At 40.8% G+C, this 13,383-nt stretch overlaps 1 protein-coding gene across 3 annotated transcripts in view; it reads left to right on the top strand.

Moving 5' to 3' along the window:
- Positions 1 to 13,383, top strand: part of Akap13 (A kinase (PRKA) anchor protein 13) — a 132,193-nt gene that overhangs the window by 101,077 nt on the left and 17,733 nt on the right. For 2 of the 3 annotated variants that reach the window (XM_013012059.1, XM_013012060.1), the window contains exons 18-22: positions 6,324 to 6,391; positions 8,694 to 8,760; positions 10,717 to 10,852; positions 12,282 to 12,394; positions 12,930 to 13,082. In XM_013012059.1, coding sequence (XP_012867513.1) covers positions 6,324 to 6,391; positions 8,694 to 8,760; positions 10,717 to 10,852; positions 12,282 to 12,394; positions 12,930 to 13,082 — 537 coding nt within the window. The remainder of the gene's footprint in view (positions 1 to 6,323; positions 6,392 to 8,693; positions 8,761 to 10,716; positions 10,853 to 12,281; positions 12,395 to 12,929; positions 13,083 to 13,383) is intronic. The other variant, XM_013012061.1, reaches the window with a different exon arrangement.

The following is a 13,383-nucleotide window of genomic DNA, read 5'->3' as shown; positions in this document are numbered from 1 at the left end:
CACTTGAGCCACAGTGCCACTTCCGGCTTTTTTCTTTTTGCTTATGTGGTGCTGAGGAATCGAACCCAGGGCCTCAGGCATGCAAGGCAAGCCACCTTCCCAGCCCAGGAGAGGATTTTTTTTTTAATGTAAATTGAAAACTTTTTATTTCTTCCCCTCATTCACCTTTGTCTTAATGAATCTTAAAATGTTGTGTATAGTTCTTGGCTCTGTTGTTTCTATTAAAGTAGTGATTTTTAAAAACGCTAAGTTAAACCTGTCATGTACACATAAAAAAACTGAATGGCCCACCCAATATTCTTTTTTTCTGAAGGTTTGCCAAGGCACTAATAACGCCTTACAACCTTTTGCCATTGATACAAACAGTTGTGGTGCTGTTCTGCCTGCTGCTGATTAAACTGGGGTGGCAGATACAAGGGATAATATTAATTTAGCTTCCTAGGTATAACCTTGGCCCCTTCAGCAGCCTTCTTGTCCTCTGCTTTGATGACACCATGGCAGCTGCCTGTCTCATGTCACAATTGGAGAAATCACCCACAGGACAGAGAAGCTTGTAGTTCAGATAGGATATTATTGTTACCTACCAAGCATCCAAAGGTCAAAAATATATTTCCACGTCAGAAACTTAGGCACCCATGCATGAACTACAATTTTGTTCCCTGCTCCAAATGTAGTGTTGAAATTGGCTCACCATCTGGGAGTGGCAGTGAAATTTGTGTATTAGATTGTGCAGCCTTCCTCATGTGACTAGGAGGAGGAGGAAGGAAGAAGTCAAGGCTTGGAAACAAAGGAACAGTTATAATCATCCTCCCAGAAAACAAGAAGCAGTGGTCTGCTTCTCCTGGCTTCCCGGAGGCCAGTGCCTGCAATCCACGTTTGCATGCATGAAGCCCCATCTGTTATCTTGGCAGGAAATGGAAGGGCTGAGTAATTGGTAGACTCAGAATCATTTGTTCTTTCCCTTCGTCGCCTCTCATGTTGAATCTTCCCAGGAGTTTCAGTAAATGTTCCATCCCTCTCAAGAAAGTAACTTTTTGTTGTTTAACATCACCCCATTTCACTCCTCCCCCATGAAGCTTCACACCTGCTCAATCAGGTTTCCAGGTGTGGTTTAGAAAGATGAGCAGCTACATAGTTCTTCAGGGTGATTAAGATGATTTGCATTGCTATCTTGTCTTCCTTCCACCACTTTAATATGACTATCTAAATGAAGATACTAAAGGATTGAACAGCATAGACTGTTTTAACCTCAGCATCTCTGACATCACCAGATCCCACCTGTGCCAGTCTGAGACAGAGTGTAACAGCTAAGCCCTTTATGAGGAGGAATGCAGAGGTAGTCATGGTCAGAGCAGCTAGAAATCACAAGCAGATAACATTCACATAGCTTTCATCCACTCTCCTCCTGGATTTAAACACCAGAAGTCCAGGCAGAAGCTGGAGTCTTTTGTCAGGAATATTTCAAAGTAATTTAAAGGAAACCCTAGAAGGACTTTTGCACAGCCCAATCTGCTCCTGCTTTAGGATTAAGTGAATTCATGGTGAGAAGAGCTGTGTTTACAGTGAATTATTCTTTCTCATGTAAAACTGACCTTGGATGATCAGTTATTCTTTCCGGCTTCCACAGAAAAATGTATTTGTAGAAAGCTTGGTGTGTCCTTCAGAATAAAGAATTTGTTACTTGGGCTTTTGGATCTTGCCAGGGTTTTACTGTTTGCTTCTAACAGATGTAAAGAAATATTTATATTATTATTGATTTATTTTCTCTTGTGTTAGCAGCCTCAGAGTACTTTTGTAGTAGGAGCTTCCTCTTGATCCAAAAAATAAAACAAGTAAACCAGCTGTAATCTAAAGAAACAGAAGAACTTAGACTGTCTGATGATTGTATTTTGCTTTAGTATTTCATTATGAAAAGCAGCTCTGTAGGTAAATAATATTCTGGCATTTAGAGTTCATTGCTTATATATATGAGAATGGTAACTGATCAACAAAAGGAAGTTTGTTATTAGGGGAAAGGAAGATGAATGGAAAGCCTGAGCAGCAGAGTCGGTTCTTTTCAAGCAGAGCACTTTCATTTTGCTTCCTTGTTGTTTGCTGATGTTCTTATGAAACCACTCTTAAGGAACATCACTGAGGATGGTTAGGCTTTTCTAGATGGCTCTCCTGTTGAGTGTCTGAGCACTGTGGTTGTTACACCAGCTACCAACATCATCTGACATTCCCTGTGGATAGAATTGGGGCATCTGTGCATCTCTGCATTGTTCATGTTAAAACATTTTGTTTGCTTTTTCTTTGTTAGGGTTGAAATGATAAGAGGAAGTTGCATATTTCTACTCTGAAAGGTAATTCTTCAACCTGTATCCTTAAGAAAGATCGGGTCATTTTTCACATAGAGAGTTTGCCTCTCAGATTTGCCTATAGTAGACAGAACAGTGAAAAGTCAGTGTATTCCCCAGCGGTGATCAGTGGGCTCTAGTACTGGAAAACCCCTCTTCAGAGCTCTGGCTGAGTGAGTCAGCTCGCAAATGTCAGTCTTTCCTCAAGAAGGCATGTGGTTCTTCCATACCCTAACTTTAGTTTATTTTGGAATAGCCACTCCTCTTAAATCTGTGTAGCTGGTCTTCTTGTTGTTGTTTTAGTTATTGTTGTTGTTGTTGTTTTAATACAATACAAGGGCTTGAACTCTCAGGGTCTTATGCTTGCCAAGCAAGCAATCTATCACTTGAACAAGCTCCTTTTGCCTTACTCTATTTTTCAGATAGATGCTTTTGCCCAGGACCACCCTCAGACTGCCACCCAGTTTCACCTTCTGCCTAGCTACCACACCCAGCTTGTTTGTTGAGATAGAGGCTTGATAACTTTTCTTTTGCCTTGCTGGACCTGGAGCCTTGTTCCTCCCATCTCTGCCTCCCATGCATCTGGGATTATAAACGTGTGTCACCATGCCTGGCAAAGCTGCTTTTTGTAATCTAGTCTCATTAACGGCCCATTTTTCTGCTGAGAGAGAAAATACATGGCATATTACAAAGATCTGTGGTGGTTGGTGGCAGAAGCTTAAAAGAATGTACCAACAGATAGATTACAGTTCCTCAGTCATGTGGGTTTCATTTCATTTTCTTCTGTTTGATGGCTCCTTTGAGCAAGGATTTTGTTGGTGATGGGCTGTTTGCTTTTAATTTCAGAAAAATTCAATTTATGGCTCTGTTCTGAACCATAAATTACTGCACTGAGAGCTTTTTCAAGAATTTTGGAAAACGAAAGCATATTGCTCACTGCTATTAGGAAATCTTTTAAATAAAATAATTTAAAGGTCAGATAGTTTTTCTATGATCTTCCTAACATTGTGGTATGGTTTTTGGCAGTGACCTTAATTAAACATATATTCGATTTGTCTTTCATTCTTGTGTTCTTGGTAATTATTTATTTTCCAAAACAGAGAATATGGTTTTAATCGCATGACTGCCTGATGTCAGGAGGGCTAGAAGTTTTCTCTTAACTCATGTACAACTGCACCGAAACACACTAAGACTGTCCCGTGGCTTGGCACTGAGTCAAGTACCGCTTGGTAACAAGCTGAGTGTTTTTGAGGAGGTACCTCAGTATCTGAAGCAGGTGTCCATATGAATTGTTTACCACTAAGACTCATGACCATAACACAGAGCATGTTAAGACTTCAGCTGTTAAAAAAAAAAGACTTAAGCTGTGTTGAGATGTGTCTCAGTTAACTAAAAGCATTTTACTTGTTCAGTAAAGCAAAGAAAAATAAAATAGAATTGAAAATAGCTTTATTATTATAGGTGTGGTGACTCTTCAAATAATGTGGAAATGTTTCTGAGGAATTCTAAGGAACTTCTTAGTTTTCAAAGATATTAATATGAAGTATTCCACACAGATAATTTAGGACGTACCTGTGTACCTGGCATTCACTAATATATATAATATATATTATAATGTATTATGTATGTATGTATGTATGTAATGTATGTATGTATGTGACAGAGCACTTGTTTAGATGTGTTAGGCCCTGGGTTCATTTCCCATCACAGCAGAAAAGAAGGGAAGAAAATGACATTTTGTCACTAGTACTTTACATTATTTTTCATTTTTAAGAAATAAACCATTTCAATGGGCTGGGAAGGTGGCTCAGTGGTAGAGCACTTGCCTTGCATGCCTGAGGCCCTGGGTTCCATTCCTCAGCACCACATAAGCAAAAAGAAATAAACCATTTCAGTTAAATTTGAGCTCCCTGCCAGAAAGTAAAATTTAAAGAGCAACGAATCCATATTTTCCTGTTCTTATTCCTCTTTTTTCCCATAGATAAGTACTGTCACAAACTGGGTGTACATCAAATCTCTGTTACAGTTTCATCTCATGTCACCAAATTTTAATTTTTGTTGTTAGTTTACATAAAAGGGTCAGGGCAGGGTATCTGATTCTGTAATTAGCTTTATCTCCCCAGTATTGTATCTTGGGGAATCAGCTTGTTGGGAACACAGACCTATATCATTGACTTTTGGATTTTCTGTGGTATTGTATTGCCAGTATTTCAGATACAAATATTTCAGAGGTGTTCCTGTACTCAGTCATTTGGATCACTTTCAGCTGTCTGTATTACAGATGGTACTATAAGGATTTTCTTTAGGTGCATATATGGTGGGGTGGAGCTAAGCTCTACACCAAGAAGGGCTGATTCATTAAATGGACACATTTAAAATGAGGCAGATGGTGAAAGTTTCTTCATTGGCATGTCCTCATTACTTAAAAAAGGGTGGGGGGAGACTGTGACCCTTCTTTATTAATGGGTTTTCTTTTGTTTTATTTGAGTCATGGGGCTTGAACTCTGGGTAGGCCTGGGCACTGTCCCTGAGCTCTTCCTCTCAAGGCAAGCGCTCTACCCCTTGAGCCACAGCATCACTTCTGGTTTTCTGGTGGTTAATTAGAGATAAGAGTCTCACGGACTTTCCTGCCCAGGCTGGCTTCAGATCTTAGCCTCCTGGGTAACTAGGATTATAGGCATGAGCCACCAGCACCCAGCTATTTATGTTTTATAGATGAAGAGACCGAGGCCTGAGGAGAGTCACAGTGATCTACAGGACCAGGGCCCAAATCTAATGTCCCTTGACAACTATTTGTGTCCTGTTCGCCTTTTGGTGTTAATAGTTGACATAGTTTGTGTCAGAGCACTTGGCTTAGATTTAAAAAAAAAAAAAAGGTGTGAGGTCTACAGAGAAACATTTTTAAAGGTGCCATAATCTAGGCATTGACTGTCCTGGAGAGTTAGGTTTAGCAATGGATACACACATCCATACTGCAGAAGAACACAGTGAAGGAGGAAAAACCTAGCAGAATTCTAAAACAGGGATTTAGGGAAAGTCCTGGGAACCAAGTGGGCATGGCAGGAGCAACTGTTGTCAAAGTAACTGTTACCACACCCTTGGCTATTACCATTCCATCCTCTCTCCTCCCCTGTAGTCCATAGTCTGATCTTCAGAAATCATCATTCCCCCCTTCCACCCGCATTTCATGAGTTGGCCAAGGCTGGACCTGTTAGTACACTTCCTGAAACATTACCCAGGGGATGCTGTCTGCGCTGACTTCCTGAGTGAGCCTCTCCCAGGAGAGATTGCTTCTCAGTCGTCCCCAAGGGCAGATCTTCATCCCTGACCTTTTGTTTGGCACAGTTCTTTTTCATGACTTCATCTCAGCAGTAAGAGCTAGCGATGACCTTTCCCAAAACAGTTCTTGAGCAGTGGACCTTGTAGAACAAGGAAAGGAGAAATCAGAAGTGTTCTGAATTGAAGTCTTTCTATTTTGGCAAGCTTGTAGTCACTTTTATCTCTCAGGAGACCTCCCTTTTCTTAAGTCAGGGTTCCCAGGGAGTTTGGGGAGAGCTGTAATCACCTTTGTGTGTGTGGCTCTTGAGTCAGAGCACGTTGCAAAAAGGTCAGGGTAGTTGAGCCCCCACGTGGAAGATAAATGTTCAAATCTACACCCTGCGATTGGGAACAGTAACACAAAATTTATAACTCCTGTTACTGGCTTTGTTCATATGTTTTCTTGTGATTTCAGCATACAAATCAGCAGCAAGGCAAACTATGTGTTTATATTTTGGTAGCTGCTCAGGCTTCCTCTTTGGGAAGTTGCACATTTTTGTTAATCAGAAGTCACATCTGTTCTTGTTTCTCCTCCTGATATCATCTGAGGCCGGCTTCTGAGAAGAGGACTGCAAAATGTAGTTTCAGTTATGGGATGTGGATGACTTCACTTGAAAATCCACAGGCTCCTTGCTGCTTATTGTGACTTGACTTCTCCTTTCTTTTCAGATTGCAGTGCTTTTGTCCACAAAGGCTGCAGAGAAAGTCTGGCTTCCTGTGCGAAGGTCAAAATGAAGGTAAGAAATTTCTGGTTTTGAAGAAGCTTAAACTAGAAGCATTTAGATTAGCAAAACTCTCATGAGTCATGAGAATTGAAGTTCTGATGGGTTTTGTTTTGTTTTGCTTTAATCACGTAGTCTCAACTAAAATTAACCAGAATAATTGAAAGGCAATTTTTCTTTAATTAGTTCTCAGTTAATACAGGAATTTCAGAATCTTAGTAAACGAAAGCATTCAGAGCCCCTACATGTTAAAATATATGTTTCTCTGCTAATTTAATGTTTATGTTAATATTAAAGTTTTCTTTTTAACCATATCTGCAGATCTACTGCTCTTTTTTATTTTAAGCTTATACTCTTTTATTATTTTTGTGGTGCTGGGAATCAAACGAAGGTCAATGAACATGGTAAACAAGTGCTTTACCACTGAGCTACCTCACCAACTCCACTGTTACTTCTGTATGTAGTACCATGAGGAAGGCAGCAGGGATTCAGGGATTTGTGATACATGATGGATAGGGGACTGTGCTGCTTTTCCAGTGGTTTGTAGAGAAACAGTGTGAGTTTGGGTGTAGCCTTTTAGGAAGACTGTTTTCAATCCTTACCTGAAGAGACTCTCCAGCTGTACGTATGCATGCCCAACGTTGTATGTGCTTTGTTGAAAACCAGATACGTTTGTCTTGGTACACTGGCCTCAAGGGCTTACTAGAGGAAACTTACTGGGTGCTGCCCCCAGGATTTCATACTTGAGAGGGGGCCCAGGAATTTGCACTCTGATGAGTTTCTACGTGTCTTCCCTTTGAGAAGCACTGAACCTCTTGAAAGAAGACAACTTCCGTATCCCTGATCACACTCAGACATGCAGTATTTGTTTTTTAATTTTGAGGTTGTGCCGTTATTTAAAAATTACTTAAGCCTGGTGTCCATGACTCACACTATTGATCCTAGCTAAATAAGAGGCTGATCTGGAGGACCTTTTCTGCCAGGCAGACCAGAAAAGTCTTTGAGATTCCATCTCCAGAATAGTCAGCAGAAAGCAGAGCTAGAAGTATAGCTCAAGTGGTAGAACATCTTCCAAGCAAGCAAGCTGAGCAAGCACTAAGTCCTGAGTTCACATCCAATACTGCTCCTCTCCTCACCCCCTTCCCATATATATGCATGCACACACATTTTTTTTGTCAGTTTGAATTTTTAATTTTTCCTGAAAATTTGAATGATCATACAACCCTGGGTGCTTTTTTGTCATCATTTACAATTCTTACCCTGCTTTTTTCCCCCACAGGTAATACTTACTACCTTCTCAGTCTGTTTTTTAACCATCTTTTATTATATTTACTTTCTGTGGTCCATACCTCCCCCCCAAACATAAATTGCCAACAGACCCGAAGTCAGGAATCATTGATCCATTTTTAGATTTTTAATTTTACTTTTTTTTTTTTTTTTTTGCCAGTCCTGGGGCTTGAACTCAGGGCCTGGGCACTGTCCCTGAACTTCTTTTGTTCGAATACTAGTATTCCACCACTTGAGTCATAATGCCACTTCTGGCCTTTTCTGTGTATGTAGTACTGAGGAATCTTATGCAGGGCTTCATGTATGCTAGGCAAACACTCTACCAGTAAGCTACATTCCCAGCCACATTTATAGATTTTAAACATCCAGGATGGTGTCAGGTTTATAGTTCCTTAAAAGCTGGCATGATGCGTAGCAAGTAGTCACGCAGCTTCTTTCTTAAGGATATACAAGTTTTAAATCATCTCTCCACTACTTTCTCCCATTTGTTAGCTGTCTGACCTTACAGATACTGGAGTTGGGCATCTGTGCTAAGACTTCACCGTGAATACTGTGAATGCACTGGGTTCTGCAGAAGAGCTTGAGTTGCATCTCTTGTGTGTAACAATGTAACCTAACTAGAACAGTTCATGTTAGGGATTTCTCTCTTCTTAAATGTTTCAGTCTACAATTTCTCAAAGTATTTTTTGTTATATTTCACTACAAGTCCTAACTAAGCATTTTATAAGAGTTTGACAATGTATAAAGGCTAGTCAGTAGCAAAACAGGAATGAAAAGGGCAGAGATGCTCCTCATCAGTAACCAGCAGTCTAGTGAGAAGACAGGCAGTTACTGTAATGAGGATGAGCTTTCTGGAGGGATCTGCGAGGTTTTCTGTGGGGGGCTCGGCTGCTGTCTTGGCTAAGAAGAGGGAAGAATGCCTTGCCTAGGAAGTGAGCAAAGCAAGCCTGGGAAAAGCAGCAACATCCCCACATTGGTAGAAGCGGGCAGTCCTGTGCAGTCTTCATGCGTTCACTCTCTTTTTCTCTAGCAGCCCAAAGGGACCCTCCAGGCACATGACACGTCGTCACTGCCCACCGTCATCATGAGGAACAAGCGTAAGTAGATGAGCTACCTCTCTGATGTCCTTTCCAGTGGTCTGGCTGCAGCTTGATAATGTAATGCTTTTATTTATCATTCCTCATCAAGATTTTTGAGTTACCTATTCAGGACGACCACAGTGGGATGAAGCTGCTGCTTCAGCCTGCAGCTTCCTTGACCAGTAGCAGTATTTTCTCACGAAAGCACTTTACCCATGCTATTTATCACCACACACTTTCTGTAATCAACAGTACGTGTGCTAGCTTGAAAGGCAGTGATGCAGACCCCACTGTGAGTAAATGACCCCTGTGCAATTAGGAAACCCAGTCTCCTCTTTAGCAAGCTGTGGGCTTAAGTACTTGATTATAGCACCTCCCAGTTGTTTGAGTCTTGCTACTTAAACTTATTTATGAATTGTGAAATTATGTAATTGGTTCATTTTCCCCCACCTCAAAGACCTCAAGTGTTAAAAACTGGGTAAATCATGCTCAGCCATTCACTAGTCTATGCAAGGCTTCATTGTGGTTTTCCTTACTAGTTTTCCCTCTTAATTCTCTATTTCTTATTTCATTCTTATTATAGTATTTAGTGTTTGTCTTTCTAATCTGCCTTTTCTGTCAATTTATTCATCTGTTTTGTCTGTTGTTCATTTAGGTGATATACTTCATACTTACATGTTCTCACTTTTTCCCCCATTGTGTTGTTGAGGCACAGGTGATTGTTAGAAGCCTTTGTTTCAGATTTCTCTGTTTTCCCTAAGCAGATAGTGTGATTCAGCTATCGATTTCCCTCACTTACTTTTAACTGCTGACAAGTAATGTAGTCTTTTTTCACTGGTTCCATGGGAACCTGTGAGACTTGCCCAAGGTAGTGTTTTCACTGTATAGTTCCAGGAGCAATTAGTTGTGCAGCTTCTTGGGTCCTACCCACAACTGTGCATCATGAACTCCCAAGTGGAGCCCAGTAATCTGTGCTTTAATGGATCTTCTAGGTGAGTGCCACTGCCATAAGCCTCATTTCTCTTGAGTACTGCAGAGCTTGAGAATGGCTATACCTGTCTGTACTCCCCTGGAAGAATATGAACTCCCTTCAGACACTTTAAGTGTAGCCTATATCCATATTTGCATGCAGATGGCTAGACAAGTCACTTGGTCACACTGACATCGACTTCCGTCTGTGGTCCAGCCCATCCGTCTTACTAACTTTAACCTGTTTTCGTGTGACATTATCCCTTATTTCAGAAGCCTATTTTCTTTCTCCAAAAGCTCTTTATGTGAAAGATTTTTTTTGGGGGGGGGAGTGTCCGGTTGTGGGGCCTGAACTCTGGGCCTGGGTGCTGTCCCTCAGCTCTTCAGCTCAAGGCTAGCGCTCTACCACTGGAGCCACAGTGCCACTTCTGGCTTTTTTCTTTTTTCTTATGTGGTGCTGAGGAATTGAACCCAGGACCTCATGCATGCAAGGCAAGCGCTCTACCACTGAGCCACCTTCCCAGCCCATGTGAAAGATTCTTTGTGTGTGTTACTTCTGACCACAGTTTGTACATGGAGAATGTCCTTATTTTGCGAAGGCTGTTTTGTTGTTGACCTCTGTGTTTCACCCAAACTCCCTGTCCTGCCTTAGCTGTGCAATATCACATGGCATTTGCCACCACACTCAGCCCTGCATCTTACTAGTCAAGTCCTTTTTGCTGGTCACTTTTGTCATTTCCAATCTTTTGCTTTTCTCAACAACGCTACATTGAATAACTTGCATACATTCTTGAAGACGGGTGTAAAACTACGTTGTTCTAGATGTAGAATTATTGGATCAGAGTTTAGTAGCTGTCGTCAAACTGTCTCCACGATCTTACACTGTCATATTCCAAGGGCTAGCCTATTTTAAAATGTTGTGCTTCTGTGTGCATTTGTCAGGTAAGCCAGCATCAGTCATTGTGGACAGGGATGCTTCATTTAATGTGCTGTCTTCCTTTGCAGCCTCACAGCCCAAGGAACGTCCTAGATCTGCGGTCCTTCTAGCGGGTGACGCCTCTGCTGCCCCAGTGTTTGCCAACAGGCGATCCCAGCAGAGCGTCTCACTGTCCAAAAGTGTCTCCATACAGAACATTACTGGGTGAGTTGGTTTAGAGATAGCACAGTTGACCACTGGATGACATGGACATAACAATCCCATCATCTGAGGAAGTGTTCCTTTAGAGTCGGATGTGTAAATAATGGTTTGATGCCAGTTGAGTGGTTCTGACAGCCAGGGCAGTATTCCTGTCCCATCAGGGACTGCTGTTCTGCGTCAGGGTCCCTTTTATGTACCATTGTCAAGCTGGGATACGTAAGACATTTATATATGACCTCACTCCACTTTTGAAGAACCTGAGATATAAAAAGATGTTCTTTAAGCCAGGCATTTGTTGGCTCACAACTGTAATGCTAGCTCCTTAGGAAACTGAGATCTCCAGGTAGCACTTGGAAGCCAGAAAAGTACGTGAGACTCCATCTCAAAAGGCTTGGCTCAAGTGATAGAGTGACAGCCAAGCAAGCACAGACCCTAACTTCAAACTGCAATGCTGTCAAAAAGAGAGGAAAAATGGATGAGTTTTAAATAGAAATAAGGAAGTGGGGGGGATATAACTTAATTGGATATTTTTACAACCAACCCACATTATAAGATTTTCATGTTCTTGTATTGTTCCAGTGAACCTGGTGGTTTTGTTTCCTTCTAAATCTTATTTCCTTGTCTCTTAAAAGAGGCATTTTGCAGACGTGAGTTTGGGACAGGTTTCTACCCACTCACTTGTAATGCTTTTGTGGTCCTTACAAGAGTTCTGGATCTCCACATCTCTTCTATTTCCTAAGCTGGGTTGGAGGAGACTTCTTAACTAAGGATGCCACAATTTCCTTTTATCTATATTTTTGTTTTGTGGGGTCGGGGGTCGGTTGGTAGTGGGGTTTGAACTCTGGGCCTGGGCGCTGTCTCTGAGCTCTTTATCTGTATTTTTAAACCTCTGTGCTGGATAATGTTTTTTCTTCAAAAAAGTTTTAGGGCTTCTTTTGTTTTATTTTTGTATTTTCATGATCTCCTTAAGTCTTTCTTTCATGATTGTAATGTTTATTTGATTATGACTTTGAAAGATCAGTCTTTTGTATAACATATATTGGGTGTCTGTGATGTTAGCTTATGAACTGAGGTAGAGAAAGTGCAACCACTATAGTTTAAGCACACAGTTTTACAGATTTTTAGGAAACGGGGAAAATGGAGTGGTTACACAATACGCGTTAAACAGACATTTCTTACATAATAGGTTATTTCTGAGAAGAAAGTGCCCTGCTGTTTAGCAAAACAATTGAAACAGTTTTGAGATTAAATACTTCAAAACACTATTAATAATATTTCATGTTGCTGTAGATCCTGATATGAGCAGTTTGTCCTGAGTCATCATAGAACATAGAGCCAGCTATCATGTTCAAGTTTTTCTGGTACTTGTTTAAGAATATGATGATGATATGATGATATATTTAAACAGTATATTTATTTTTTTTGTTCCCAGAGTCGGCAATGATGAGAACATGTCAAACACCTGGAAATTCCTGTCTCATTCAACAGATTCACTGAATAAAATCTGCAAAGTGAACGAGTCCACAGAGTCACTCACTGACGAAGGTAAGAGGACGTGTTGGCCTATATCATATGCCTTTGTAGCGATGGTGCGCCATTCTTTCCACTACAGTTAGTAATAGCATCTGCTGTTCCTGTGCCCTAACTGGAGAATCCCTGATTTGTCTGGGAAGCATCAAATGCATTACAATGAATTGGTAACCCCATCGTTGGGTCTGTGGAAGGATGCTATTACTTTTAATGTGGGCATACTCTTTCATACAGATGTATTTGTGTACACATTGTAAGCCTGTTCTCTTAGAGGCAGAATGCATCTGTCCAGCTTTACATAGGAATTGTGTCTCAGTCATGTTGAAATTACATACGGGATGTCTGTATTCTTAGCCAGTTTTGAATAGAGCCTGTCACTCCCAATCAGGACATTGATTCTTTTCTCATACCAGGATACGCTTTCTGTGGATGTCCCCTGAATTAATGTAGAGAGTATTTATCTTATGAAGGCATCTGTTATCTCGAGGGAAGTCTACCTTTTTAGAGGTCACAAACCCAAGATTCTGAGATAAATTTTGTATATCTTGAGGAGTAGGCACAGACATGAATGAAGGACAGCTAATGGGAGACTTTGAGACTGATTCCAAGCAGCTAGAAGCTGAGTCCTGGAGTCAGATTGTGGACAGCAAGTTTCTGAAACAACAGAAGAAAGACATCGTCAAACAACAAGAAGTAATTTACGGTGAGATTCTTAATTTATTTGATTTTTTTTTCTTATTTGCATGGTATGTTTTTAAACTGATTTGCTGAAAGGAAAGTCAATTTTTGAAAATTGTGCATCTTAAAGATTTTGTTTAAAAACTGGGGTATATGATAGGGGCTTACTGGTACATCCATCTTCCCCGTTCTAGATACTTTTTGTTCTTTTAATCAGCTTGTTTACATGCTGTTGTATAGCGCCCCTGGGGACCAGAGAGGTCTGTTCTGAAAACCTGTTCCTCAGGTGCAACAAGAAAGAGAAGGGACATAGGTCAGTTCTGAGA

This window comes from Dipodomys ordii, unplaced genomic scaffold (genome assembly GCF_000151885.1).
Source record: "Dipodomys ordii isolate 6190 unplaced genomic scaffold, Dord_2.0 Scaffold15, whole genome shotgun sequence".
In the NCBI taxonomy this organism is placed as follows: domain Eukaryota; kingdom Metazoa; phylum Chordata; class Mammalia; order Rodentia; family Heteromyidae; genus Dipodomys; species Dipodomys ordii.
Note: the sequence above shows the minus strand (reverse complement) of the source record. Positions and strands in the feature narration are given on the sequence as shown.